Genomic DNA, 26,689 nt, shown 5'->3' with positions numbered 1-26,689 from the left:
ATCTTGGGTTTGAATCCGGTTCTGCCACTTATTTGCTCTGTGTCTTTGGAGGAGTTACTTTTAACCTCACTGAGTGTTTTCTTAGTCATAAAATAAATATAATTCTCCCTGTCCAAGAGTGTTATGGGAATTGGAGATCAGTATTTGGCACAGTGCTTACTTAACATAGTAAATAGGTATTCTTTCTTATCTTTACATGTAATACATTGTAATGAACATTGTCTGTCTGCCCCTCTACATTGGTAGCTTCTTATTTCTTATTCAGCTTTGTTTCCATAGCACATAGTATAGTGCTTGGCACATCTTAACTATTCAGTGAATGTTCAGTTAATAAGTAGATGAATGAATGAATGAATGACCTTTGTAAGTATATATTTGTTAGTTACCCACTAACCTTCTAATTACTGAATTCAATACAAGTTTTTCTTTTTCCCTCTTACTGGATTTCTCTGAATTGGACACTGTTGATTTAAATGCTTTTGTTCTTCAAAGTCTGCCCTTAGTCCATTTCTCTTCACTGCTAGTTTTTAACTATCATCTGTATATTAATAATTCCCAAATCTATCATTTCTCTTCCTGACATATATTTTCAACTGTCCACTAAACAGCTCTACCTGAATAGTCAGTAGGTATCCTTGCTATACAAATAATAGTTTCTTTTCCTCAGATAATCTAGTTTACAGTTGATAGTGCTCTGTCTCCCATTTTGAAACTGTGGAATTATCCTGGACTCTGTCATCTTTTCTGCTCTAGTTAATAATAAAATTGTGCTCATATCTACCTCCTTAATACATCTTAAATGTTTTATTTCCCATCTAATACTGCCAACCATCATTTTGTTTTGACAAGACTACTTTAATAGACTCTTAACCTTTCATGTGTCTAGTCTTTTTCTCCCTCAAATCAATCAGCCATGTAATTGCCAAAATACAAACCTAACCATGGCACACCCCTGCTAAAAATCCTTCCGTGGCTAAGATGTGATATACAGTGCCTTCCTGCTCTGCTTGCCAACCTCCAGCCAGATCTCTTGCCGCTGTCTGCCTAGTACTTTCTGCTTCAGCAGCAATGAACTGCTTACAGTCTCTCTCCACCACTGTCTCCCACCCCAGCTCCATTTGCTGACTAATGTCTGCTCATCTTTCAGACTCAGCTCAGGTGTCACCAGTTTATATAAGTTACCTGAGACTCCTCTCCTCCTATTCCAACCCTAAGTCAGCTTGAAGAGTCCTCTTTTTAAGTGTTTCTAAAATATCTTTTACCATATCATTATAAAATTCTCAATATATATTTGTTTCCTGTAAAGATTCTTAAAGACAAGAATTGTGTCTTTCTCTAATTTTTATGTCCCGACACGTGTCATGGATGCCTAGAATATAATAGGTACTCAGAAGATATGTATTCAATAATTAGACTAAGTATGTATTTCTTCATTTTCATAAAAATATTTAGTACATTATGATAATAATACCTAGCAATTTTTGAGCACTTACTGTGTGCCAAGCACTTTGCCAAATGCTTCGTATCCAGTTAAATTGTAACAGCCTTATGAAGGGAGATAATACAGGTGAGGAAACTAGGCCTTGAGCTGAGACAACTTTTCCATGCTCTCATGGCTCACAAGTGGCAGAGCTGGTATTTAAGCCCAGATCTTTATGACTCCAGAGCCTGATGTTAACTGCTTACATAAAGTTTTACCAATTTGAAGTCTTAGATAATTGGGCCTATTTTCAACTTCCTTTAAATCTATCAGGACAAGACAATCTATCAGAATGAATGAAATATAATAACTATTACCATAAGTGACATATATGCATTATATTAAAATATCACAGATTTATATTACCATTTAAAAACTAAGGGAAGAAATTAGAATAGGTTTATGCTTAAAGTATGACATATGTAATATACTGTAGTTGTGTGATCAGCGTGCAGAATAAAAATCAAATTAGTTCAGTTTAGATCTTTGTTAACTTTTTCCTAATCTTGGCCAAGAAATATAAAGAGTTATATAGATACTATATCAGCTCTTTTTTTTTTCCACCTGAAACACTTTTATTTATTTATTTATTTTTTTAATCTTTATTATTGAATGTATTACAGATGTTCCTCATTTTTCCCCCATTGACAGCCTCCTCCTGACTCCCTCCTGCCTCCTGCCTTTTCCCACACTGTTGTCTGTGTCCACTGGTTATGCATATATGCATATAAGTTCTTTGGTTTATTTTTTCCCACCCCCAACCCTCTTTCCCTTTGAGGTTTGTCAGTCTAGCAACCCATTTGTACTTCTTAATCCCTTCACGTTTTTCACCTATTCCCCCATCCCTCCTCCCATCTGGCAACCAACAAAATGTTCTCTATATCTACGAGAATATTTCTGTTCTGCTTTTTCATTTTGTTTGTATATTCGATTGTTGGTAGCTATGTATTCATTGCCATTTTGTTTGTTCATATTTTTTTATCTTTTTCTTCAAGAAGATTCTTCAACATTTCATATAATAATGGTTTGGTGGTGATGAACTCCTTTAGCTTTTGCTTGTCTGGGAAACTCTTTATATGGCCATCGATTCTAAATGACAGCTTTGCAGGATAGAGTAATCTTGGTTGTAGGTTCTTGCTTTTCATCACTCTGAATATTTCTTGCCACTTTCTTCTGGCCTGCAAAGTTTTTTTTTGAGAAATCAGCTTTCTTATGGGAACTCCCTTGTAGGTAACTAACTGCTTTTCTCTTGCTGCTTTTAAGATTCTCTCTTTGGCCCTGGCTGGTTTGGTTCAGCGGTTAGAGCATCAGCCTGCAGTCCAGAGAGACCGGGGTTTGGTTCTCGCTAAGGGCACATACCTCGATTGCAGGGCCCTGGTTGGCTCATACGGAAGGCAGCCACTCAATGTGTCCCTTTTACGTCAATGTTTCTCTTTCTCTTCCTCTTCCTCTCTCTTCCTCCCACTCTATCTGAACAAATATGGAAAAATGTTCTTGGGTGAGGATTACAAAAAAAAAGATTCTTTGTCTTGAACCTTTTCCATTTTGATGATGACGTGTCTTGGTGTGGGCCTCTTGGGGTTCATCTTTTTTGGACTCTCTGTGCTTCCTGGACATGTATGTCTGTTTCCTTCACCAAGTTAGGGAAGTTTTCTGTCATTATTGTTTCAAATAGGTTTTTGATTTCTTGTTCTCTCTCTTCTTCTAGTCACCCTCAAGATGCGAATGTTGGGACACTTGATGTCCCGGAAGCTCCTTACACTATCCTCATTCTTTTAGATTCTTTTTTCTTTTTGCTGTTCTAATTGGGTGTTTTTTGCTTCCTTATATTCCAAATCGATGATTTGCTTCTTGGCTTTACCTACTCTACTATTGAATCTGTGTAAATTATTCTTTATTTCAGTTAATGCCGCCTTCATTTCTGACTGGTCCTTTTTTATGCTTTTCAGGCCCTCACTAAGTTCACTGAGGTTCTCACTAAGTTCATTGAGCATCCTTATAAGGAGTATTTTGAACTCAGCATCTGTTAGGTTGCTTATCTCCATTTCACTTAGTTCTTTTCCTGGGGTTTTGTTCTGTTCTTTCATTTGGGACCTGTTTCTTTGTCTCCTCATTTTGGCTTCCTCCCTGTGTTTGTTTCTGTGTATTACTTAATGTGAGGGGCTAGCTGAGACCAGATGCTGCTTATTTGAAACAATTTAGGCAAATCACCCTGGCCAGTTTGGCTCAGCGGTTAGAGCATCAGCCTGCAGTCTGAGAGACCCGGGTTTGGTTCCCGCTAAGGGCACGTACCTCAATTACAGTTTGTCCCCGGCCCTGGTTGGGTCATGTAGGTGGCAGCCACTCAATGTGTCCCTTTCACATCAATGTTTCTCTCTCTCTTCCTCTTGTCCCCGGCCCTGGTTGGGTCATGTAGGTGGCAGCCACTCAATGTGTCCCTTTCACATCAATGTTTCTCTCTTCCTCTCTCTCTCTCCCGCTCTATCTGAACAAAAAAAAAAAGAATTTAGGAAAATCTGAAGCAGGATCCAAGACAGGCCAATCCTATGGTTAAACAACTGGCAACAGCTTGGGTGGGCCTGAAAGTTGGGCGGGGCGGGCCTCAGGGAATCACAGGACGGGGCAACCAGTGTGAGCCAAGTTGCTGGAGTCCCAGATCTGGTGGCAGTATACCGCCCCAGGGAAGGGCTCACCAAAGGAACAAAGGCCTTGCTCCAATGCCAAACAGCTCACTTCTTCCCCATATGTTTCTGGCGCCCCTAAAGCTGCCTCCCCTCCAACTTTAGAGGGAGTGAGTTCGATAAGTCTGTGCGTGGGCCCTTTAAGAGGAGCTACCTGGGCTCTAGCTGCTTCAGCCTCCCTGAGCCTCAGTTCCCACTGGTTTTCCAGCCAGAAGTTATGGGGATTCTCTTCCTGGCACTAAAACTCTAAGTGGGGCACCTGGTGTGGGACGGGGACCCCTTAGTCCTCAGGGAGGACCTTCCCAGCCAAGATAGCCTCCTGATTTTTATCCGCCACACATGGGTGTGGGACCAGGTTGTCTGCCTCCGCCCCTCCTACCAGTCTCCATGAGGCTGCTTCTTTAATTCTGTAGTTGTAGGACTTCCATTCAGCTTAATTTCAGGCGGTTTTGAATGATGGTTGTTATGTAGTTGAGTTGTAACTTTGATGTGGTTGTGGGAGGACACGATACCGCGCTTACCTATGCTGCCATCCTGACCAGAAGTCCCTATATCAACTCTTTTTTACAAATAACATTTGAAAAAAAAAAACACAATCTGACCAATGTTAAAGAAATTATGCACACAAAAAATTCTCCCACCCTTATGTGTTAATATATTTAATTATGCCCTTCATGTCTTGGTCTTTAGACTTGCAAATTTATTTGAGATTTCAGTCATTATAAATGCATACATTTTTATATTTAGAATTGAGGTCTTTTTGTTCAAGTTCTTTTATAAGAAGACACTTATGAGTTTTTAAAAACACTTTGTAATACAATGACACATTATCTTCAATATATAGAATGTATATTTGATTTAATTATGAGGAACATATATTTGAAAATTAGCTAGCTAAAAATACTAATTACCATATCTCTATTATGTAACACATTTGGTGAACCCTTGATTTTCCAAGGGTTTGCTTTGTGGTATTTTTCAAACTATACTTAATGTTATTTTTATAATGAAGCAGATAAGCTTACTAAAAAAGATTTCATTGAAAAGATGATCAAAATTGAAGCTCACAATCAGTTCCTTTTGTTTTAACTTCTTAGTATCACTTGTAATGACAAGAAAGAGAAAATAAGTAAAGTATGAAAGTTTTATATTTGTCCAGTAATTAAATAGTAAAGTTGCTATTGCACAATTTTCTATATACCAATCTTTAACATTTTCTTTAAAAGTCATTGGTATAGCCCTGGCCGGTTTGGCTCAGCGGTTAGAGCGTCGGCCTGCGGTCCTGAGAGACCCGGGTTCGGTTCCCGCTAAGGGCATGTACCTCGGTTGCAGTGTGTCCCCGGCCCTGGTTGGTTGTGCGGGTGGCAGCCACTCGATGTGTCCCTTTCACATCGATGTTTCTCTCTCTCTCTCTCTCTGTTCCTCTCTCTCCCTCCCACTCTACCTGAACAAAAAATGGAAAAATGTCCTCGGGTGAGGATTAAAAAAAAAAAATAATAAAAAAAATAAAATAAAATAAAAGTCATTGGTATAGATCTGGCTGGTTTTGCTCAGCGATTAGAGCGTCGGCCTACAGACCAAAGGGTCACAGGTTTAATTCCCGGTCAGGGGCACATGCCTGGTTGCAGGTTCAGTTCTTGGCCCCAGTTGGGTTCCTGCACGATGCAACCAATTGATATGTCTCTCTCTCTTTCCCCCTCCTTCTCTCCCTCTCTCCCTCCATCCCTCCCTCCTTCTCCTCCACTCTTATCTAAAAATCATTGGAAAAATATCCTCAGGGTGAGGATTAACAAAAAATAAAAAATATAGATAAAAGTCTTTGTTACATCTTGAGTTTGGTCACCATGCACTAATGTGCAACATTAATTTTGCTTTCTAAGGATATTTTCTGGTTTTTACTATATATATATATATATATATATATATATATATATATATATATATTTTTTTTTTTTTTTTACTTAACAAATATTTAAATTTTAACTTTTTCAGGAATGGGATATGGAGATAGAACAAGCACATTTTGTGGCACGCCTGAATTTCTTGCCCCGGAAGTATTAACAGAAACATCATATACAAGGGCTGTAGATTGGTGGGGGCTTGGTGTACTTATATATGAGATGCTTGTTGGAGAGGTAAGCAGTATAAAATAGGTGAGAAAGAAAAGAGGAAAGATGACTGAAAGAATAAAGCATGTCATATATAAAACTAGTATTATTAGTTTATTATAAGACTTAATATGTCTCCTGCATAAGTGGAACTTGTTTTATAAATATTTATAAATGTACTAATAATTACCTATGATTCTTTATTACCTTCACTGTCTTTTTTAGATTTTTATGTTATCTGTGGAATGCATTAGCTGTGTTTTAAAAATAGTTTCTTATATTTTGGTATTGCTATAGTTTTATGATTCTAAGTTATAATAATATAACTAATCATTTCATAGGGAATAGAATAGACTAACAGGAAAACTAATTAAAGGAATGTCCTCTATACCTGTAAAGAAAAGTCAGCTATACCTTAGTCAGAAATAAATGTTATTTTCAAAATCAGTATAGAAGAAGAAAAGATTAAATTTTTTCTTACTGTTTTCTTTAAATTAACGTGAAATAAATTTCTGGGGATAACTTAGTTGTACACAGAAATTTTTACCCCTTAGGAAATAGAGAATTATATCTACTAAATAAAGCAGTAATATGAAGCTAATCTATTTTGTTATAAATTACTGGAAATGCTAAATTAGGGTGGAATTTGAAAAGCATCAATATTTAGACAACTAATTGAAATTACCCTCCATAATAAAGATGACATACAAAGAATGTGAGTTATTGCAAAATAATACAGAATTAAAAGCCAGTTGATTCTGTTTCCTACTATTCTGACTAGAGAATTTAGCAGTAAACAAGCAAGAAAGTTTCTGTTCCATATTTTTAAAAATAGCTTCTAATTAATTAAGCTCTTAATTGCTAGGAAATAAAAGATAATGGAGCCAACTAACTATTCCTTCAGAATTGCTTTTTGAAATTTTATTTATCTTTAGCACCTCCATAAGTGGGTAGCTGGGAAAAGAACTAAACTGAAAATTCATCTGTATGCTTTATAATTTTATGGTATTGGTGAAATTTTAGTAATAGTTTTGTTTAACTCTGGTAAGAGTGAGGTTTGGCTAAAGTTTATGTCTAATTTCTCTATTACAAATAATTGAAAACTCACTGGATATATCATGCATATTCAAATTTGTATTTGAAATTTGTATTTGCATTTGTACAAGTTTTGAGGACGAACGACCCCAGGAATAACGAATGTACCAAGTCTCCTTTCCCTGTGCCAAATGGGGTATCAGAGAAGTAACCTTGGTTATTGTAATTAGATGCTTGACATCTGAACAAACTATTGCATTTTTACAAGTGTTTAAAACACATTGGTTAGTGTTTTGTTGTTAACTTATAATCTATTTGAAAAAACAAGGAACTTTAACATCTTAGCAAATGTGAAGATAGATCTTTGCTATTCAGAGACTTACACAGTGACAGTTTTAAACACCAAATTGGCTGGTCAAACAGGAGACAAAAGTGCTTTGTATTACCACTTAAAATTCTGATTTAGAATCCTTGTGAAATAGAATTTTTTCTGACTTATCTTGATTCCAGAAAGAAATGATATTATCCCATAGAATAGGTATTTGATTTATGTATTTTGAATGAGTGAAGGAATAAACTAAAGTTTTGATAACGGAAAAATTTGAAATTATCTTAGATATGAGCAATAGGTTGGGCAGCTTAGCTTTAGGAAGTTAGGTTCTGAATTCATTTTCACTGATTTCTCAGGTCAAAGATCTCTCTCTTTCCATTGATATTACTTGCTGCTTGGTTCTTATTCTTTAATACCTTATAGGAAGCACGCAATCAATTCTAAGCCATCTGAAATTCTGAGGTAATAAACTATATTATATAGGCACATTTTCAACATGGTTGAGAGTTTATCCCTTTATATATCAAATTATTATACTGAATGTAATTTAACTACTTTTCTATGACTCAGAGTCATTAGTCATTATGAGTAATAATTTTAATACTCTGATGCTTACTGAAATGTCCCAAGATTTGTTCTGTTGTGTATAGAGCTTTAAATATGCCTGGAAATAGGTGGTTTTTTATTTCCTTTTAGTTTAGTTTTGTTGTCAACTGCTTCTTAGTACAGTCATTATGCCTGAAAAATTTCTAATTGTGTTTTGTGACGATTTAATATGGCTGAAATTCAAAGCATATCAATATCTGATCTATTTTCACAAACTACTTTCCTCTATAGTAACACTTTTTTTTTTTTTTTCTTTATTGATTTTAGAAAGAGAGGAAGGGAAAGGGAGAGGAAAAGATAAAAATATCAGTGAGAGAGAACTTCGATTGGCTGCCTCCAGCATGCCCCCCACTGGGGATTGAGCCCACAACCTGGGCATGTGCCCTGACCAGTAATCGAACGAGCAACCTCCTGGTGCATGGGTTGACACTCAACCACTTCGGTATTTCCACAGTATTGAGCTTCTTAAAGTTGTTTATTACCTCAATATTTCCCACTGTCTAGTAGGCACTTAAAATATTTACTGTCTGGCCAGATAAATGAATAAATGAATGAAATAAAATGGAATGGAATTGCCCTGGCCAGTTTGGCTCTGCAGTTAGAGCGAGGGCCCGTGGACCAAAAAGAGTCCCAGGTTCCATTCCAGTCAAGGGCACATACCTCAGTTGCAGTTCATCCGTGGCCCTGGTTGGGGTCGTGCGGGAGGCAACCAGTCGATATGTCTCTCTCACATCGATGTTTCACTCTCTCCCTCCCTCCCATTCTATCTGAAGATAAATGGAAAAATATCCTATGGTGAGGATTAAAAAAAAAATTTTAATTTAAAAAAAAAATGGAATTCCCAGCCAGTGTGGCTCAGTGGTTGAGAGTTGACCCATGAACCAAGAGGTCACTAGTTTGATTGTCACTCAGGGCATATGCCCAGGTTGTGGGCCAAATCCTGGTGGAGGGCATGGAGGAGGCGGCCAGTAGATGTTTTCTTTCATTGATGTTTCTATCTCTCCCTCTCCCTTCCTCTCTCTCTAAAATCAATAAAGAAAAAAAAAATTTTTTTTTAATGGAATGGAGTGAAATGAAAAAGTATATTAAATGATTTAACCAAATTTGCTAAGGTCTGCGAAGTAGATTTGAGGAAGATTTCAGTAAGAGTGTATATGGTGAATCCTCTGGGTAATAGATATGTATCTGTTGTGGCTTCTTCTTGTCTTTGTTTGTGTGGTGTTTTGCTGGGTGTTTTAAATTTATGTTTTTGTTTTTTTTTTTTACTGATTGGTTCTTGATTGTGCTTTGAATGGATGATAATTTTACCATATTGAAAATTATTTTGACTTCTCAAAAATATTTCTTCTAGTCTCCCTTTCCTGGTGATGATGAAGAGGAGGTTTTTGACAGTATTGTAAATGATGAAGTAAGGTATCCAAGGTTCTTATCTACAGAAGCCATTTCAATAATGAGAAGGGTAAGAATTAATGATTTATAAACTACTTCAATTGTTTATATTGAAGGGCACTTCCTAGTAGAACTCTAGAAGTTGTTTTTAGTTCATAGATACATGGCTTAGACAAACAAATACCAAAAAAAAAAAAATCTAAATCCTGGCAGGTTGTGGGATGTGGGAATCTTTATCAATGAAGTTGCTGGTTTCATTCTAACCTTATGTTGTGTTAGCTGTTAAGAAGGAACCCTGAAAGGCGCCTTGGAGCCGGTGAGAAAGACGCAGAGGATGTGAAAAAGCACCCGTTTTTCCGGGTAAGTTTGAAAGTTTAGAATTGTTTCTGAAACTGTAGCAATTAGGAGTAGGAAACTGAATTGGTCATTTTATATTTTGTAATCCAGCTAATTGATTGGAGTGCTCTGATGGACAAAAAAGTAAAGCCGCCATTTGTACCTACCATTAGAGGACGGGAAGATGTCAGTAACTTTGATGATGAATTTACCTCAGAAGCACCTATTCTGACTCCACCTCGAGAACCAAGGATACTTTCAGAAGAGGAGCAAGAAATGTTCAGAGATTTTGACTACATTGCTGATTGGTGTTAACTTCTTAGACACTGTGAAACCAAGCAGACTGACTACAAGATGACCTCTTAAAAATAGCGACTCTTCATTTGCTCTCTGTGCCACCAGTAGCTTCCGAGTCTATCTTTTTTAAATACATGAAGATTTGTTTAAAGTACTTCTAATACCTTCTTGAAAAGTAGCTTCTTGATGTATTTTCATTGTAAATCTGAGCACTGGAAACAGTTTCATGGAGTTTAAGCTGAATGAACATCGGCCGTGAAAATCTATCACATATGAACACTTTTGGATCAATAGTCTTTTAAAAAAAAAAAAAGGAAAAAAAAATGCCCTCTGTTGTCCCTAGTCTGGCCATGTGCCTGCCTTAAGTGGAAGGAAAATGAATCAATTAACTTCACTTAGCTGTATTTTTTAAGTGAAAAAAAAGGGCTTGGGATGCTATTACTGTTCACACATAGTATGATTCTGTTTGAATAAGGCAAAAAGCTCTTATTTTTTTAAAGAAATAACATATCAAAAAAAGTAGTTGTAGTTTGTGCACATTTTTAGGCTTTTTTAAATTAAATGAATTGATGTCTTGTTTTATAAATTTTTTATATTTATTAGGAGAAAATTTTTATTGCCTTATCTTTACCAACCATGTAACAGAACCTCATAGCTTTTCAACAGAGCTACTTGCCAAACTTGTTTTTTATTAAACCATGGTGAAATGAACAGGAACAACTAAACATCAGCATTTACTTAAAATCTTAAGAATGAGAACTTCTGGTTAGTCTCAACCAAGATACTGTGTTACCTGTATGCATTCCCAAAGTCTAGACACTCAGTATGTTCAGTCATACCTTCTTCCAAAATCAGTGAACCTGATTACTGCGTTTTAATTTTCATTGTACATTTATCAATCTAATTCATCTTGTTCTTGTGTCTACTGTAGAAGGGAACTATATCTTTGTTAAAACATAGGGGTTATCATTGTATACATGCTGTGAACATGTATATGTGCAAGTTGTAATGTATTCTATGTTGTAGGTTTATTATTTAATTTCACCACTTCATCACTTTTGTACAGTGGCCAAGCAGACACCTCAAACTCCAGCATTTGTTAAGTGCATTTGTACATTTTAGGCCACTGGATCCAGATTTTATATTGGCAGTTACTAAGGGCAAAAGCAATATATTGTAACAGAATGTATAAATATTTTTGATAAAACAGTCTATATTTTATAAAAATTATTATAACACTAAAGCTGTACCTCAAAAGTCTCAAAAATAATTTGATCAAGTACTTTTTACAACTCTTCAGAGGATCCTTTTGTGGCTTTTTTAATGCTCTTATAGGAAAGTCTTTTGGTAAGCCATGACTTTTCTACTTGCCTGGAGTTTTTTGGGTTTTTTTAATTTGTTTGTTCATTTGTTTTTCCCTTCTAGTCCATGACTTCATTGTTTTTCTTTAGTTCAATAATAACATCTTTGATTCTGTGCTTAGCATTAGGGTCATCATACCTCAGGAATTGTAAGTTGTTAACTGAACATTCTGAATTAACCATTTAAACACAGTGATCTCATGTCTTAAAAATTGATCAAGTTTAAATCATGAGAAACATGAAAGCACATTTGTTTATAGAGAGTTGAGCTAAAAACGTTATAAATATTTCAGCCTTTCCAGAATGTGTTGGCATGTTTTTGTTGTACTCTGAGAACAATTAAAATTGTTCAGAGATAATTCATGTTTCCTTTCAAATTGATTATTACCCAAGATCTTTTGGGGGATAATCTAGAAGGAGCAATATGTTATTTCAAGTTATTTTTAAATGCCAGTTAATTTTTGGTAAAGGACAATAGAGGATCTTAGCTTAATTGTCTGGCTTTAATTTAAACAGTATTAACACAACATTAAAAGAAACACTATAAATACTTTTGAGGTACAGTCTTTTCACTTTTTCTGGTTCTCAAATATGCATAAAAAGCAATGTCTAAAATAGGCTTTTAGCATTAAAAACTGACATAGCGTTTTTGTAACTACACAATGTACAGAAATTTTTTTTAATTGAAGCCAATCACTAAAAAATTAGAGGGCAGGGTATATTCACACCATTAAGCTGAAGAAAGCACTAATTTTTTTCTGTAGTTTTAAAAATATATATATTTTAGTCAGATTTAAAATTTTTAAACTCTATAGAGTGTAAATATATTTTGCTATTACTGTATGTGTAAGTGACTGCTCGAGCACTTTGTGAGGAAATTAGAAGATTTTAGAATGGTACACTATGCATTCAAATGAAATGTGCCTTTAACTATGTCATTCTAAGAAAAAAGTGTTTTGCAGTCATAAATTACCACAAATGCACAAATTAAAGTTTAAATAGATTGTAATTTCTAATTTTGGTTGTAAGTATTATTTCTTTTTGGAAATTTCCTATTGATCAAAATATGCATCAGCTTTACTGTATTCAAGATCTCAAAGACTTTAATTTTAGTTAGCCTTTTTGCAAGTACTTTTTGTACTGGGCTAGGGCAAAATCATGAAGATTCACAGCAAATTGTTCTCTTCACTGGTAACAATGGGAAAACTTTGCATCTTACCCCTGTAAGGTCAATAGCATCTTTTGTTCAGTGGGTATTAATGTTTGGAATGTCTTCAGTGTACTAGAAACTGAGGGTAGAAAGTAGGGGTGGGGTGTAGCGCCAGAGTCTTCTCAAATAAAGAACAGTGTGCATTAATGCTAAAATCCAAGCACTGTATTATATGTACTTTTTTCTTCATTGAGGTCAATTTAAGACCTGACCTTTCAGAAGATAGGTTAATGTAAACAATTCTGCCCTTTTATAGTCATTCAAAAATAACAAATTAAATATTTTAGAACTGTAAAATGATCCAGCTGCTCCTGTAATACAAACTGGGGTCATAATGGAAATTGCTACTACATGTTGTCTAGGTGAATGCTGCATTATAGATTCAAATCGAGCATAATTTTTACAGGTGCTGCTGCTCTTACCAAAAAACGGGGTGAGTATGAGAAACCTGAAAGAACAAATAATCTTAATTGAGCATTCTTCTTTACCTTCTAGCTATATTTTGAAGTCTAGTGTTTGTCTAAGATATTAGCCTTGTATATATGTGTATGCATGTGTGTATATATATACATATATATTTATAAGCATGTATAGATACATAACATAAACATGTATATAAATATATACATATATTAATAGAGGTAAGCTTTTAAGTAACTTCTAAGTGTCAAAAACCTTTCATAATTTTCACTTCTAGTATTACAACTAAGTAGAATCTGTAAGACCTCCACAATTTGAAGCATTTCTGGTCTCATTGAAAGTAGGAGTGGTCTCCAGCAGACCTTCACTCCAAAAGCACATAGACTTGAGCATGAATCTGGACAAGCTAAGGCTTCAGCACCAGGAGTTAGGGAGTGCCCAAGCACAAAAGTGAGACTGCTCAGAGTTTGGGACTGGAAGCTGAGTCTACATAGTAGGCCGGAGGAATAAGAAGTTGGAGAGGGTAAAAGGATAACAGGGAGGTGGTTTTGCAAATGCAGAACCCCAGAAGAAATGGGGTTGTCCAGGGTGGATTCCTCTTGCAACACCATTATGAGGACAGCCTTGCAACAGCAATAGAACTTACATTTTGTGCTAAAAGCCTCAAGTTCTGGTTTGCAGGTCACTCTCTTTCTCCAGAAGAATCAAATACTTTCTGAAGGAAAGCTTCTCCAGCACGGGAACAAAGGCCTTTCACAAATTGAGGTTAAGTAAATACACTGTCAGAAATCACCAAGCGCATACGAGGTAACAAGCAAACCTGAATGAGAGCCAACAAAAATAATAAACTTAGACATCTTCCAAAAGATTTCAAATATTAGAATTTTCAGATAGAATATATAAAATAGTTATGTATAAAACGTTTGTATACCTAATATTAGTAGGATCAACACCTTAAATGAAATTTTAAAGAAATTAAAAAACATTTAAAAAATCGAAAATGAAAGATATAATTAATCAAATTTGAAACTCAATGGAAGGGTTAACAGCAAATTAGATACCTGAAGAGAAAACGGGAGAACTAGAAGATAGGTCTAAGACAGAACCAAGACTCATGAGGAAAGAATGAAAGAAAGGCCAATTGGCCAGAGCTGAAAAACATTCAGGAAGTACAATATATATAATAAAATAAATAAGTTTATACATAGAACCACTGTAGTGAAATTGCAGACCACCAAACAGAACATCTAGGAATTACCTGGAGAGAAAGTACTAGTTGTCTAAAGGAAAGACTGACAGCTGATTTCTCAGTAGCTACAGTGGAAGCAGTAGAATATTATCTTAAGAGCATTAGAAAACAAAATGTCAACCTGGAATTGTGTAAGTAGAAAGTAAAAAATTTTAAGAATGAAAGCAAATTAAAAAAAGGGTTGATTATTAAGGTTCTTATTCTAAAGGAAGTGCTTCAACAAGAAGGAAAATTATCCCAGAATGATGATTTAAGATACAAAAAGGCATATTAACAAATAAAGTGGTAAACACTTACGTAACTCTCAACCAAATCAATAGCTAGAAGATTTTGTTCTGAATAGCAATAGTAAATAATTTGAGACAGGGAAGGACAGAGCTAAAGTAGTCTTGTATTGTTGGGGTGTCAATTTATTGATTCGCTTTAGTTAAATATACATCATAAAATGTCAAGAAGATTCACTTAAAGAATGTAGTGCCTATAAATTCCAAACCAAAAGCTAAGATGGCAGAAATAAATTCAAATGTATTAGTATTCACAATGTAAATGGAGACTTACTGGTAAAAAGCAAGGTCTAGATTTTGGAAAGAAAATCTGGTTTTCTAATATTTGCAAAAAGATAACATCTAAAATAATAAGTAGAGAAGTTGAAAGTAAAAGTATGAGGAAAAATATATGATGCAAAATGCTAAAATCAAGCTAAAGCTCCACTTACTATTAAACAAAGTCGATTTTAGGCCTGTCGTGAAAAAGTATTACCAAGAGTAGAGTATTTCTGCCTAATGATAAAAGATTCAGTTAGCCAAAAAGATGTGATAATCCTAAGCATGTATGTTTATAATAAAAGTCTCTAAATCATAAAGAAAAAATTGTTAGAACTACTTAAACTAGCAAATACTCAGGGGTGGAAGATTTCAACTTGGTTACGTTATTGGACAAATAATTTTTTTAATCAGCAAAGGTATAGAATGTTTGAACAAAACAATAAGCTTTGTCCCGTGGACATAAATAGAATTCTGCATCCAGCAATTAAGAGATTCCACATTCTTTTCAAGCCTACGGGGAATATTTTAAAATATTTTAAATAATAGACCAAAAGAAGAAATAATAGTGGTAATCAAATACTGAATAACTAAATAATAGTAAAAATATTACATACCAAAAGTTGGGATACAGCAAAAGTGGTTTTTCCAAGGAACTTTATAAACAAAATGCTTATTAGAAAAAGAAGGGTTAAAATTTTATCAAAATTGTGCACAGCAAAGGAAACAGCCATCAAAATGGAAAGGGAGCCCTGGCCGGTTTGGCTCAGCAGTTAAAGCATCGGCCTGTGGTCCAGAGAGACCCGGGTTTGGTTCCCGCTAAGGGCACGTACCTAGGTTGCAGTTTGTCCCCGGCTCTGGTTGGGCCGTGTAGGAGGCAGCCAGTTGATGTGTCCCTTTCATGTTGATGTTTCTCTCTCTCTCTCTCTCTCTTCCTTTCTCTCCCTCCCACTCTCTGAACAAGAAATGGGAAAATGTCCTTGGGTGAGGATAAAAAAAAAATGGAAAGCGAACCCACTGTATGGGAGAGCATAATTGCCAATGATACATCAGATAAGGGGTTAATTTCCAAAATATATAGAGTGCTCATACAACTCAACAAAAGGAAGACAAAGAACCCAATTTAAAAATGGGCAGAGGGCGCCCTGGCCGGTTTGGCTCAGCGGTTAGAGCGTTGGCCTGCGGTCCTGAGAGACCCGGGTTCAGTTCCCGCTAAGGGCGCGTACCTCGGTTGCAGTTTGTCCCCAGCCCTGGTCGGTTGTGCAGGTGGCAGCCACTCAATGTGTTCCTTTCACATCGATGTTTCTCTCTCTCTCTGTTCCTCTCTCTCCCTCCCACTCTACCTGAACAAAAAATGGAAAAATGTCCTCGGGTGAGGATTAAAAAAAAAAAAAAAAATGGGCAGAGGAACTAAATATACACCTCTCCAAACAAGACATACAGATGGTTACGAGACATGAAGAAATGCTCAACATCACTAATCATCAGAGAGATGCAAATTAAAACAACAATGAGGTATCACCTCACACCTGTCAGAATGGCCGCCATCAACAAATCATCAAACAACAAATGTTAGCGAGGGTATGGAAAAGAGGACTCTAGTACACTGCTGGTGGGAATGCAGACTGGTGCAGCCACTATGGAAAACACTATGGTGTTACCTCAAATAATTAAAAATTGAACTTCCATTTGACCCAGTGATCCCACTTCTAGGAATATACCTTAAGAAGCCTGAAACACCAATCAGATAGAATATATGTACCCCCATGTTCATAGCATTATTTATAATAGCTAAGATCTGGAAACAGCCCAAGTGTCCATCAGTAAATGAATGGATAAAACAGTTGTGGTACATATACACAATGGAGTACTATGTAGCTGTAAGAAAGAAAGATAAAGATCTCTTATCCTTTGAGACTACATGGAGGGACCTGGAAAGTATTATCCTAAGCGAAACAAGCCAATCAGAGGAAGACAAATATCACATGATCTCACTTATTTGTGGAATATAATGAACATAACAGTCTGAGGAACAGGGTAGACCCAGAGACGTGGAAGTAGGGTACAGACTGACAATCCTCAGAAGAGAGCGTAGGAGGGAGGGAAGAGATAAACCACAAAACTTACATGCATGTTCGCGTAACCCATGGACATGGACAACAAAGCTGGGGACGGGGTGAGGGGGATGGGGAAGAGGGTGTCAATGGGGAAAGAAACATTTGTAACAAAAGAATTAATAAAATAATAATATATAGACAGATCAATGACACAGTAATAGGTAGTCCAGAAATACATGTATATAGGCATTTATTCTATTGTAAATGTGGCATTTCAGAAAGAACAGATTATTTAATAAATGGTGTTTGAACAACAAAAAAAAATTATCAAAGTTGTTTAGTTAAGTTAGAAAAAGAATAAAAACAAAGTAAACTATAAAAATAATGTAACAGAAATAAAAGTTATTTCCTTGAAAATGCTAACAAAATAGACACAGCTCTGAAAAGATGAAAAATGAAAGAAGCCTGGCCGGTGTGGCTCAGTGGAGGTCTCCAATTCAATTCCCGGTCAGGGCACATGCCCAGGTTGTGGGCCTGATCCCCAGTGGGGGGCATGCAGGAGGCGGCCAGTCAGTATTCTCTCTCATCAATGTTTCTATCTCTCTCTTTCTAAAATCAATAAAGGAAAAAGAGAAATGAAAGAAGGCATAAATAAATTCTATTATAAGTGAAAAAAGACAGCAATGATTTTTAAAAATAAAATATGCTATCAACATTATGCATTAATAAATTTGTAAAGCTTCAAATAGGGGAGATCATTGTTGAACAATAAAAGAACACTAACCTAGAAAGATGTTAAAGACTAAATAAACTTAAAACTATTAAAAAAATAGAAGCAGAAGTTACAATTTTTTCCACAAAGAAAACACATAGTCGAGTATTTTTGAGATAATGGGGGAAAATTATATCCTAACTCATTTTATTAAGTCATCATAATCTAGATAACAAAACATACAAGTAGAGTATGTTACTAGCAAATTTCACTCATGAATATTGATACAAAGATACTAAACAAAATGTTACTAAATCAGGTTCAGTGATATATAAAAAACACCATACATTATTAGTAAATTGGGCGTATCCTAGGACGGCTTAATATTAGAAAATCTCTAATTGTCATTTGCCATATTATCAGATTAAAGGAGAAGTAATAGATTTAGAAAAAGCTGAACACATTCTTGTGTGTAAAAAAAAAAGTATGGGTAGGAGTTCCTTAAACTGATAAGTAGTATCTATATTGAACAAAAAAAGAAAAACAGAAATCAAAGGCATCATCCCATGTGAGGAAACATTGGAAGCATGTCCTTTAAAATGTGGATGCCTGTGACAGGATTTAATGCCTGTCACTACTTTTCAACATTGAACTGTTCTACTCTCAGTAATATAAGGATTAAAAGTAGAAAATAAAATGGGTATTTGCAGATCACATGATTGTCTACCTCGAAAACTCGAAAGACTGCAATTTCCTGGCAATCATATTTTACCCACAATGCTGCTTATAAGATGATACTACAGAAGTTAGTGATGTGTCTCTGCACTGTCATCAAACAATTAGAATATGTAGTATTTTTTAAATACAACTTTTACAATATCAGCAAAACTTACCTAGAAGTAAATCTAGCAAAAGATGTTCAATACCTGTAAAAAAATTATTTAGTGGGAGACATTTAACCTGAGTAAATGTGGAAATATCCCATCTTACGAATCGGGTTGGTTCTCAAATTGCTCTGTAGATTGCAGCTCCAGTCAGAATCCCAGTAATGTTTTTCAGAACTTTACATGCTTATTCTACAATTTATATAGAAGAGCAGAAGGTCAAGAATAGTTGAGTCCTGGCCAGTTTGGCTCAGCGGTTAGAGCATCAGCCCATGGGTTCGAATCCGGTCAAGGGCACGTACCTGGGTGGCAGGTTCAATCCCCTGCCCAGTCAGGGTCGGCTCATGCAGGAGGAAACCAATCAATGTTTCTCTCTTGCCCTCCCTCCCTCCCACTCTATCTAAAAAAAAAAAAAAAAAAAAAAAAAAAAAAAAAAAAAAAGAATAGTTAAGGAATTTCTGAAGAACAAAGAGGAGAGGGAATTTGTCCTATCAGATATCAAGAATTATAAAGGTGATGCAATTATTGTAGTATTGGTACATATGACAGATGGACCAGTAGAGGGCAAGGGACTGCATTCCACCTATCTGAAGCTCTGGGAATTCAAAGAAGTGATGTAGTGCAGTGCAGAAAGAAGAAAATGTTTCATAAATAGAGCTAGGAAAATTGTTTATCCAAATGGAAAGGGGGAAAGAAAGCTAATTTCTGTTTCACATCATACATCAAAATTTCAAATGAATTAAAAACATGTCAAAAGCAAAACTTAAAACATTGGAAATATGTATATAACAAGAAAACACTAGCCCTGGCCAGTTTGGCTCAGCAGTTGAGCGTCGGCCTGCAGACCAGAGAGTCCCGGGTTCGGATCCCTCTGGGGGCACATACCACAAAAGATATAAAGTTAGAGCCTGATTTAATTTAAAAAACAAACAAACAAACACTAAAATGCAAGAAATTTTATGAAATCAATAAAATTAGGAACCTCTGCTTATTAAAAGACAAAGTAAAAAGACAAGGCACAAATGATTATTAGTCACGTGAAAGAACAATGACATTAAAATGTTTTAAAACTCAAGGAAAAGAAAGTGGAAAAGTCAAAAGATATGAATAGACATTTCACACAGGCAATACACATGCCCAATTTCAAGTCATCAGAAACTACAAGATCATGCTGAGATAAAAGTTGCACATATTTAATTGGCAAAAATGTTAAATTCTGACCATATCAAGTGGTGTGGTAATGGAATGAAACAATGAGATCTCATATAAATTGCTGTGGGTAGTGTAAAGAAATACAGCCACTTTGGAAAAACAATTTGATGTCTTTTAAGTTGAATATTTACATACCGTGGTACCCAGCAAGTGCACTTGAGTGCTGTATCCCAAATAAACTATACATATGCACCTTGAGTCATGAACAAGAATGTTCTTAGTACTACAATAGCAAAACCTGGAAACAATCCAAATGCTCATGAATGGAAGAAAACATTTAATAAAATATGGCATATTTACACCGTGAAATGTATAGCAATGGGAATAATTGCAGCTAAACAGAATCATACGAAAGAAGAAAATGTGTGATAGAAGCCCATCAAGACTATTTACAGCATGATTAACTTTTTAAAAATTTGAGCCAAACTAAACAAAAGTAATGAATCATTGAATTTTTTTTTCTTTTTTAAGCAAGGGAATGTTAAACAGAAATTAAAATAGTGATTATCATAACAACAAAAGAAATCGAAGATGTAATCAAGACTCTTCCAGCAAACAAAAGCCAGGCCTGGACGGCTTCAGGAGGAAATTTTACCGAACATTCAAGGAAGAACTAACACCCATTATCCTCAAACTATTTTTAAAAATTCAAGAAGAAAGACTTCCAAACTCATTTTATGAGGCCAGCATTACCCTAATTCCAAAACCAGAAAAAGACACTACAAAGAAAGAAAAATACAGACCAATATCCCTGATGAACATAGATGCCAAAATCCTGAACAAAATACTAGCAAATCGAATCCAGCAATACATCAAAAAAATTATTCACCATGACCAAGTGGGATTCATCCCAGCGATGCAAGGCTGGTACAATATTCGCAAATCAATAAATGTGATACACCACATAAACAAAATGAAAGATAAATATCATATGACCATATCAATAGATGCTAAAAAAGCATTCGACAAAATTCAGCACCCATTTCTGATAAAAACGCTCAGCAGTCTGGGTATAGAGGGATCAGATCATATCTCAACATAAAAAAGGCCATATTTGAAAGACCTACAGCCAACATCATATTCAATGGGCAAAAATTAAAAGCATTTTTCTTAAGAACAGGAACAAGACAAGGATGCCCACTTTCGCCAGTCTTATTTAACATAGTACTGGAAGTCTTAGCCATGGCAATCAGGAAGAAAAAATAGAAGGGATTCAAATGGGAAAAGAGGAAGTGAAACTGTCATTATTTGCAGATGACATGATACTATACATAGAAAACCCCAAAGACCCCATCAAAATTTACTAGACTTAATAAATGAATTTGGCAAAGTAGCAGGATACAAAATTAACGTCAAGAAATCTGCCCTGGCCAGTTTGGCTCAGCGGTTAGAGCGTCGGCCTGCGGTCCTGAGAGACCTGGGTTCGGTTCCCGCTAGGGGCACGTACCTCGGTTGCAGTTTGTCCCCGGCCCTGGTTGGTTGTGCGGGTGGCAACCACTCGATGTGTCCCTTCACATCGATGTTTCTCTCTCTCTGTTCCTCTCTCTCTCTCCCACTCTACCTGAACAAAAAATGGAAAAATGTCCTCAGGTGAGGATAAAAAAAAAAAGAAATCGATGGCATTCTTGTACACCAATGATGAACTCACAGAAAGAGAAACTAAAAAAAAATCCCATTTACCATCACACCAAAAAAATTAAGATACCTAGAATAAACTTAACCAAAGAAGTAAAGTACCTATTTGCAGAAAAATACAGGACATTGAAAAAAGAAATACAGAAAGATATAAAAAAGTGGAAGCACATACCTTGTTCATAGATTACAAGAATTAACATCATTAAAATGTTCATACTACCCAAAGTAATCTATAGATTCAATGCAATCCCCATCAAAATGCCAACGACAGCCCTGGCCAGTTTTGCTCAGTGGTTAGAGCATTGGCCTGTGATCTGGAGAGACTCGGGTTTGGTTCCCGCTAAGGGAACGTACTTCAGTTGCAGTTTGTCCCTGGCCTTGGTTAGGTCGTGTGGGTGGCAACCACTCGATGTGTCCCTTTCACGTCGATGTTTCTCTCTCCCCCTCCCACTCGATCTGAACAAAATATCAAAAAATGTCCTCGGGTGAGGATTAAAAAAAAAAAATACCAACAACATACTTCACAGAACTAGAACAAATACTTCAAAAGTTTACATGGAACCAAAAAAGACCCTGAATAGCCACAGCAATCTTGAAAAAGAAGAACAAAGTTGGAGGGATCACATTACCAGATTTCAGCTTACACTACAAAGCCACTGTAATCAAAACAGCCTGGTACTGGCACAAGAACAGGCATATAGACCAGTGGAACAGAACAGAGAACCCATAAATGGACCCAAGGCAATATGCTCAATTAATATTTGACAAAGGGGGCAAGAGCATACAGTGGAGTAAAGACAGCCTCTTTAATAAATGGTGTTGGAAAATTGGACAGCTACATGCAAAAAAAAAAAAAAAAAGAAAAGAAACTAGACCATCAACTTACACCATACACAAGAATAAACTCAAAATGGATAAAAGACTTAAATGTGACTTATGAATCCATAAAATTCCTAGAAGAAACTGTAGGCAACAAAATTTCAGACATCATACGCAGCAGAATTTTCACTGAAACATCACCTAACACAACAGAAACAAAGGAGAAAATGAACACATGGGACTACATCAAACTCAAAAGCTTCTGCACAGCAAAAGAAACAGCCACCAAAATGGAAAGGCAGCCCACTCTATGGGAGAGCATAATTGCCAACGATACATCAGATAAGGGGTTAATTTCCAAAATACATAGAGCGTTCATACAACTCTACAAAAGGAAGACAACCAAATTAAAAAATGGGCAGATGAAGTAGACACCCCTCCAAACAGGGCATACAAATGGCTAAGAGACATATGAAGAAATGCTCAACATCACTAATCATCAGAGAGATGCAAATTAAAACAACAACGAGGTATCACCTCACACCTGTCAGAGGCCTGCGGTCCAGAGAGACCCGGGTTGGTTCCCGCTAAGGGTGCGTATCTCGGTTCCAGTTTGTCCGCGGCCCTGGTTGGTCATGAGGATGGCAGCCACTCCATGTGTCCCTTTTACGTCGATGTTTCTCTCTCTCCCTCCCACTCTATCTGAACATTAAAAAAAAAAAAAAAAAAATGTCCTCGGGTGAGCATTAAAAAAAAGAAGAAGAAAGAAAGTCTTATCCTTTGAGATGACATGGAGGGACCTGGAAAGTGTTATCCTAAGCGAAACAAGCCAAACAGAAAAAGACAAGTATCATATGATCTCACTTATTTGTGGAATATGATGAACATAACAGTCTGAGGAACGGGGTAGTCCCAGAGACATGGAAGTGGGGTACAGACTGACAATCCGCTGAAGAGGGGGTGGGGGGGTGAGATAAACCACAGAACTTATATGCATGTATGCATGAACAATGGACATGGACAACAAAGCTTGGACAGGGCGGGGAGGGAGGGGGAGGGGGAATCAGTGGGGGGAAAAGGAGAAACATCTGTAACAAAAATAAATTAATTAAAAAATAATAAATAAATAAAATAGTGATTATCAGATCACGAGGTGGAAGAATACAATAGTGGTAAAATACATTGGTAGGTAGAGTTATTGATAGTATTTTTGGTCTTCAGATTAGGTGGTGATTTCATCAGTAGTCATTATATTAATAATAAGTAAATAATGTATCACTCACCCTCTTCAGTCCTCTCTTTTCTCCTTTCCCAGCTTAAATTTCCATATCCATCATTACCACCCACTTATATATTCTCAGCTCACTGTTCTTGTCTTGCTTCTTTGTACAACTTTGTTTAAAAACCTCACTCCAACCACTGTTAGATCTATTTCTGCATCCAAACTGCTATAGGTACTAAAACTCATCACTACCACAAAATGAGCAAATACTAAATTTCTCTAATCTAGTGGTTCTCAACCTTTAGCCAGTGTTAGAATCACATGATGAACTTGTTCATCTGCCCCCCCCCCCGCCCCCCAGTTTCTGATTCCGTAGGTCTGGAGTCGGGCCTGGGATTTACACTTCCAGTAAGTTTCCAGGTAATCTTGATGTTTCTGTTCTGGCCATAAAACAAGTCTCTTTTAAAAGATTTTGAAATTTAAATCGCTTTATCAACATCTGAAATTTGAACAGTTTCACAATTATAACATGTTTATGTGGGAATTGTCTTGCAGCAGATGGCATTGTTGCCAAGGTAGTAAAAAGGAGTAGAATGTGTATTTCACCATGCTAGTTATTAGGTCATTAGAAAGGAAGTCAAGCTATTTACATAATAAGCAAAAGTCCAGGAAATAGACAAGACTTTCCCTGTTACGTATCCATATCTGTGCCTTGCTTGAAAAATATAAAAGTAGTCACGTTATTCTTGCTAAAGTGAGCAAGAGTTAAAGTCATAGAAGGAATAATCAGACTAATGTACTAATGTTTTTATGTAATTGTAAACTCTAAAAACACTTCCTTTCTTTTGTGAAGCAGTCAGTGCCAAAAGAAATACTCAGTAACATTTTCGTAATTCAGCAGCACGTGGAGAAGTTCAAAATGTGTGAATCTGCATATAACTAAAGTTTAGTTTAATCTTATGCAATGAAGAGAGAAACCAAAGAACTTATATATGCATATGTGCATAACCAATAGACTCAGACAATAGTGTGAGGAAGGCAGGAGGGGGGCGGGCTTGGGGAGGAGGGGGTCATGGGAAAAAAGGGGACATCTGTAATATATTCAACAATAATGATAAGTTTTTAAAAATTAAATAAAGCAACATTTGCATATAATCATAATTTTCCTTGAAAATTCTTTAAAGTTACTCAGAAAAGTATAGTCAACTTCAACTGGCTTCTTACCAGAATAAAGAAAGATTGAAAAGTTCATTTTCTCACTATGTGTAACCAACTATATAGGCACACATTTGCTGTTTGTCTTCCAACAGTTAATGTAAGTTTAACATATATTTTATCTTTACTAAAGTCTTTTTTTGTATTTATTGACTTTTTAGAGAGAGAGGAAGGGAGAGAGAGAGACAGAAACACAAATTAACAAATTTACAAATTCCACTTATTTATGCATTCATTGGTTGATTCTTGTATGTGCCCTGACCGGGGATCAAACTCATAACTTTGGTGTATCGGGACAATCCTCTAACCTGCTGAGCTGCTCAACCAGGGCTTCGCCAAAATCTTGTAACAAAGTTAGCTCATCCTATTCTGGGGTATTGGATCATTGGACACCATGGCTCAACATTTTTCCTTTTCCAAATTTTATTTTGCTATAATTGACGTGTAATGTGTAAGTTTAAAGTGTACAACATGTTGATTTGATACATTTAGATATTGCAATATGATTACTGTAGCATTAGCAAACATCTCTATCTTGTCATTTTGTTTTCGGTGTGATGGGAACAATTAAGATCTAGTTTGTTAACCACTGTGAAGTTTGCTGTGCTGTGCACTCGATCTACAGCACTGTTTATCTACCGGTTGCAAGTGTGTACCCTTAAACAGCACCTCCCCAATTTCCCCACCCCCGGTGCCTAGTAACCACCATTCTTCTCTCTGTTTTTGTGGGATTGGCTTTTTTAGATTTCACATGTAAGTAATATCATACAGTATTTGACTTTCTGTCTGCTTATCTCAGCATAAAGCCTTCAAGATATCCATGTTGTCACAAATGGCAGGGTATTCTTTCTCATGGCTGAGTAACATTCCTGTGTGGGTGTGCACACGCGTGTTCTCACATCTTGATTTAGATATCCACTGACAGGCACTGAGGTTGCTTCTATGTCTTGGCTGTTGTGAATGATGCTGCGAGGGAGTGCATATATTTCTTCGATATCTGGGTTTCATTTCCATTGGCTATATATATAGCCAGGAGTGAAATTGCTAGATCATGTGGTAGTTCTATTTCTGTTTACTTACTTATATTTGACAAACCTCCATAACATTTCCCATTGTGGCTGAACCAGTTTACATTTCCACCAACAGTGCGCAAGGGTTCCCTTTTCACCACATCCTCACTAACACTTGTTATCTCTTGTGGTCATGGTAGCCGTTCCAACAGGTGTGAGTCATACCGTAGTGTGGCTTTGCTTTGCATTTTCATGATGATTAGTGATGTTAACCATCTTTTCATGTGCCTTTTAGCCATGTGTCTTTGGAGAAATGTCTATTTTAGTTCCTCTGACCATTTTTTATTGGATTGCTTGATATTTTTGATTCTGAGTGTGTGAGTTTTTTAAATATATTTTGGATACCACCCTTTTATCTGAGCTATGTTTTGTGAATATTATATTCCATTCTGTAGGTTGCCTCTTTCCATTTTGTTGGCTGTTTTGCTGCGCACAAGCTTTTTCGTTAGATGTTGTCTCACTTGTGTTTGCTTTTGTTGCTTGTGGTGTCATATCTGAAAACAATTGCCCAGACCAATGTCAAGGAACTTCTTTTTATGTTTACTTCTAGGAGTTTTATGGTATCAAGTCTTATGTTTAAGTCTTTAAGCCATATCTAGTTATTTTGTGTGTGGTAGATGATAGGGGTGCAATGTTATTTTTCTGCATGTGGCTGTCCAGTTTTCCTAACGCCATATATTGAAGAGACTGTCTTCCCATTGTGTATTCTTGGTTCCTGTGTTATCAATCAATTAATTAATTTATGTATATATGGGTTTATTTCTGGGTTCTCTATTCTGTTCAAAGAAAGTTCAAAGAAGTTAAGTTTTATAGTATCA

General features: G+C 36.1%; 1 protein-coding gene across 10 annotated transcripts in view; it reads left to right on the top strand.

The window, feature by feature from the left end:
- PKN2 (protein kinase N2) overlaps window positions 1-12,755 on the top strand; it is a 125,723-nt gene extending 112,968 nt beyond the window's left edge. For 9 of the 10 annotated variants that reach the window (XM_036255203.1, XM_036255202.1, XM_036255205.1 and 6 more), the window contains 4 exons: window positions 6,154-6,296; window positions 9,593-9,700; window positions 9,910-9,990; window positions 10,078-12,755. In XM_036255203.1, the coding sequence (XP_036111096.1) occupies window positions 6,154-6,296; window positions 9,593-9,700; window positions 9,910-9,990; window positions 10,078-10,281 (536 nt within the window). In that variant the 3' untranslated portion in view covers window positions 10,282-12,755. Of the gene's footprint in view, window positions 1-6,153; window positions 6,297-8,058; window positions 8,095-9,592; window positions 9,701-9,909; window positions 9,991-10,077 lie in introns of those variants that run through there. The other variant, XM_036255206.1, reaches the window with a different exon arrangement.
- Window positions 12,756-26,689: the final 13,934 nt, after the last annotated feature.

The sequence above is a fragment of the Molossus molossus genome, unplaced genomic scaffold (genome assembly GCF_014108415.1).
Source record: "Molossus molossus isolate mMolMol1 unplaced genomic scaffold, mMolMol1.p scaffold_m16_p_12, whole genome shotgun sequence".
NCBI lineage: Eukaryota > Metazoa > Chordata > Mammalia > Chiroptera > Molossidae > Molossus > Molossus molossus.
This window is presented reverse-complemented; position numbering and strand designations above follow the sequence as displayed.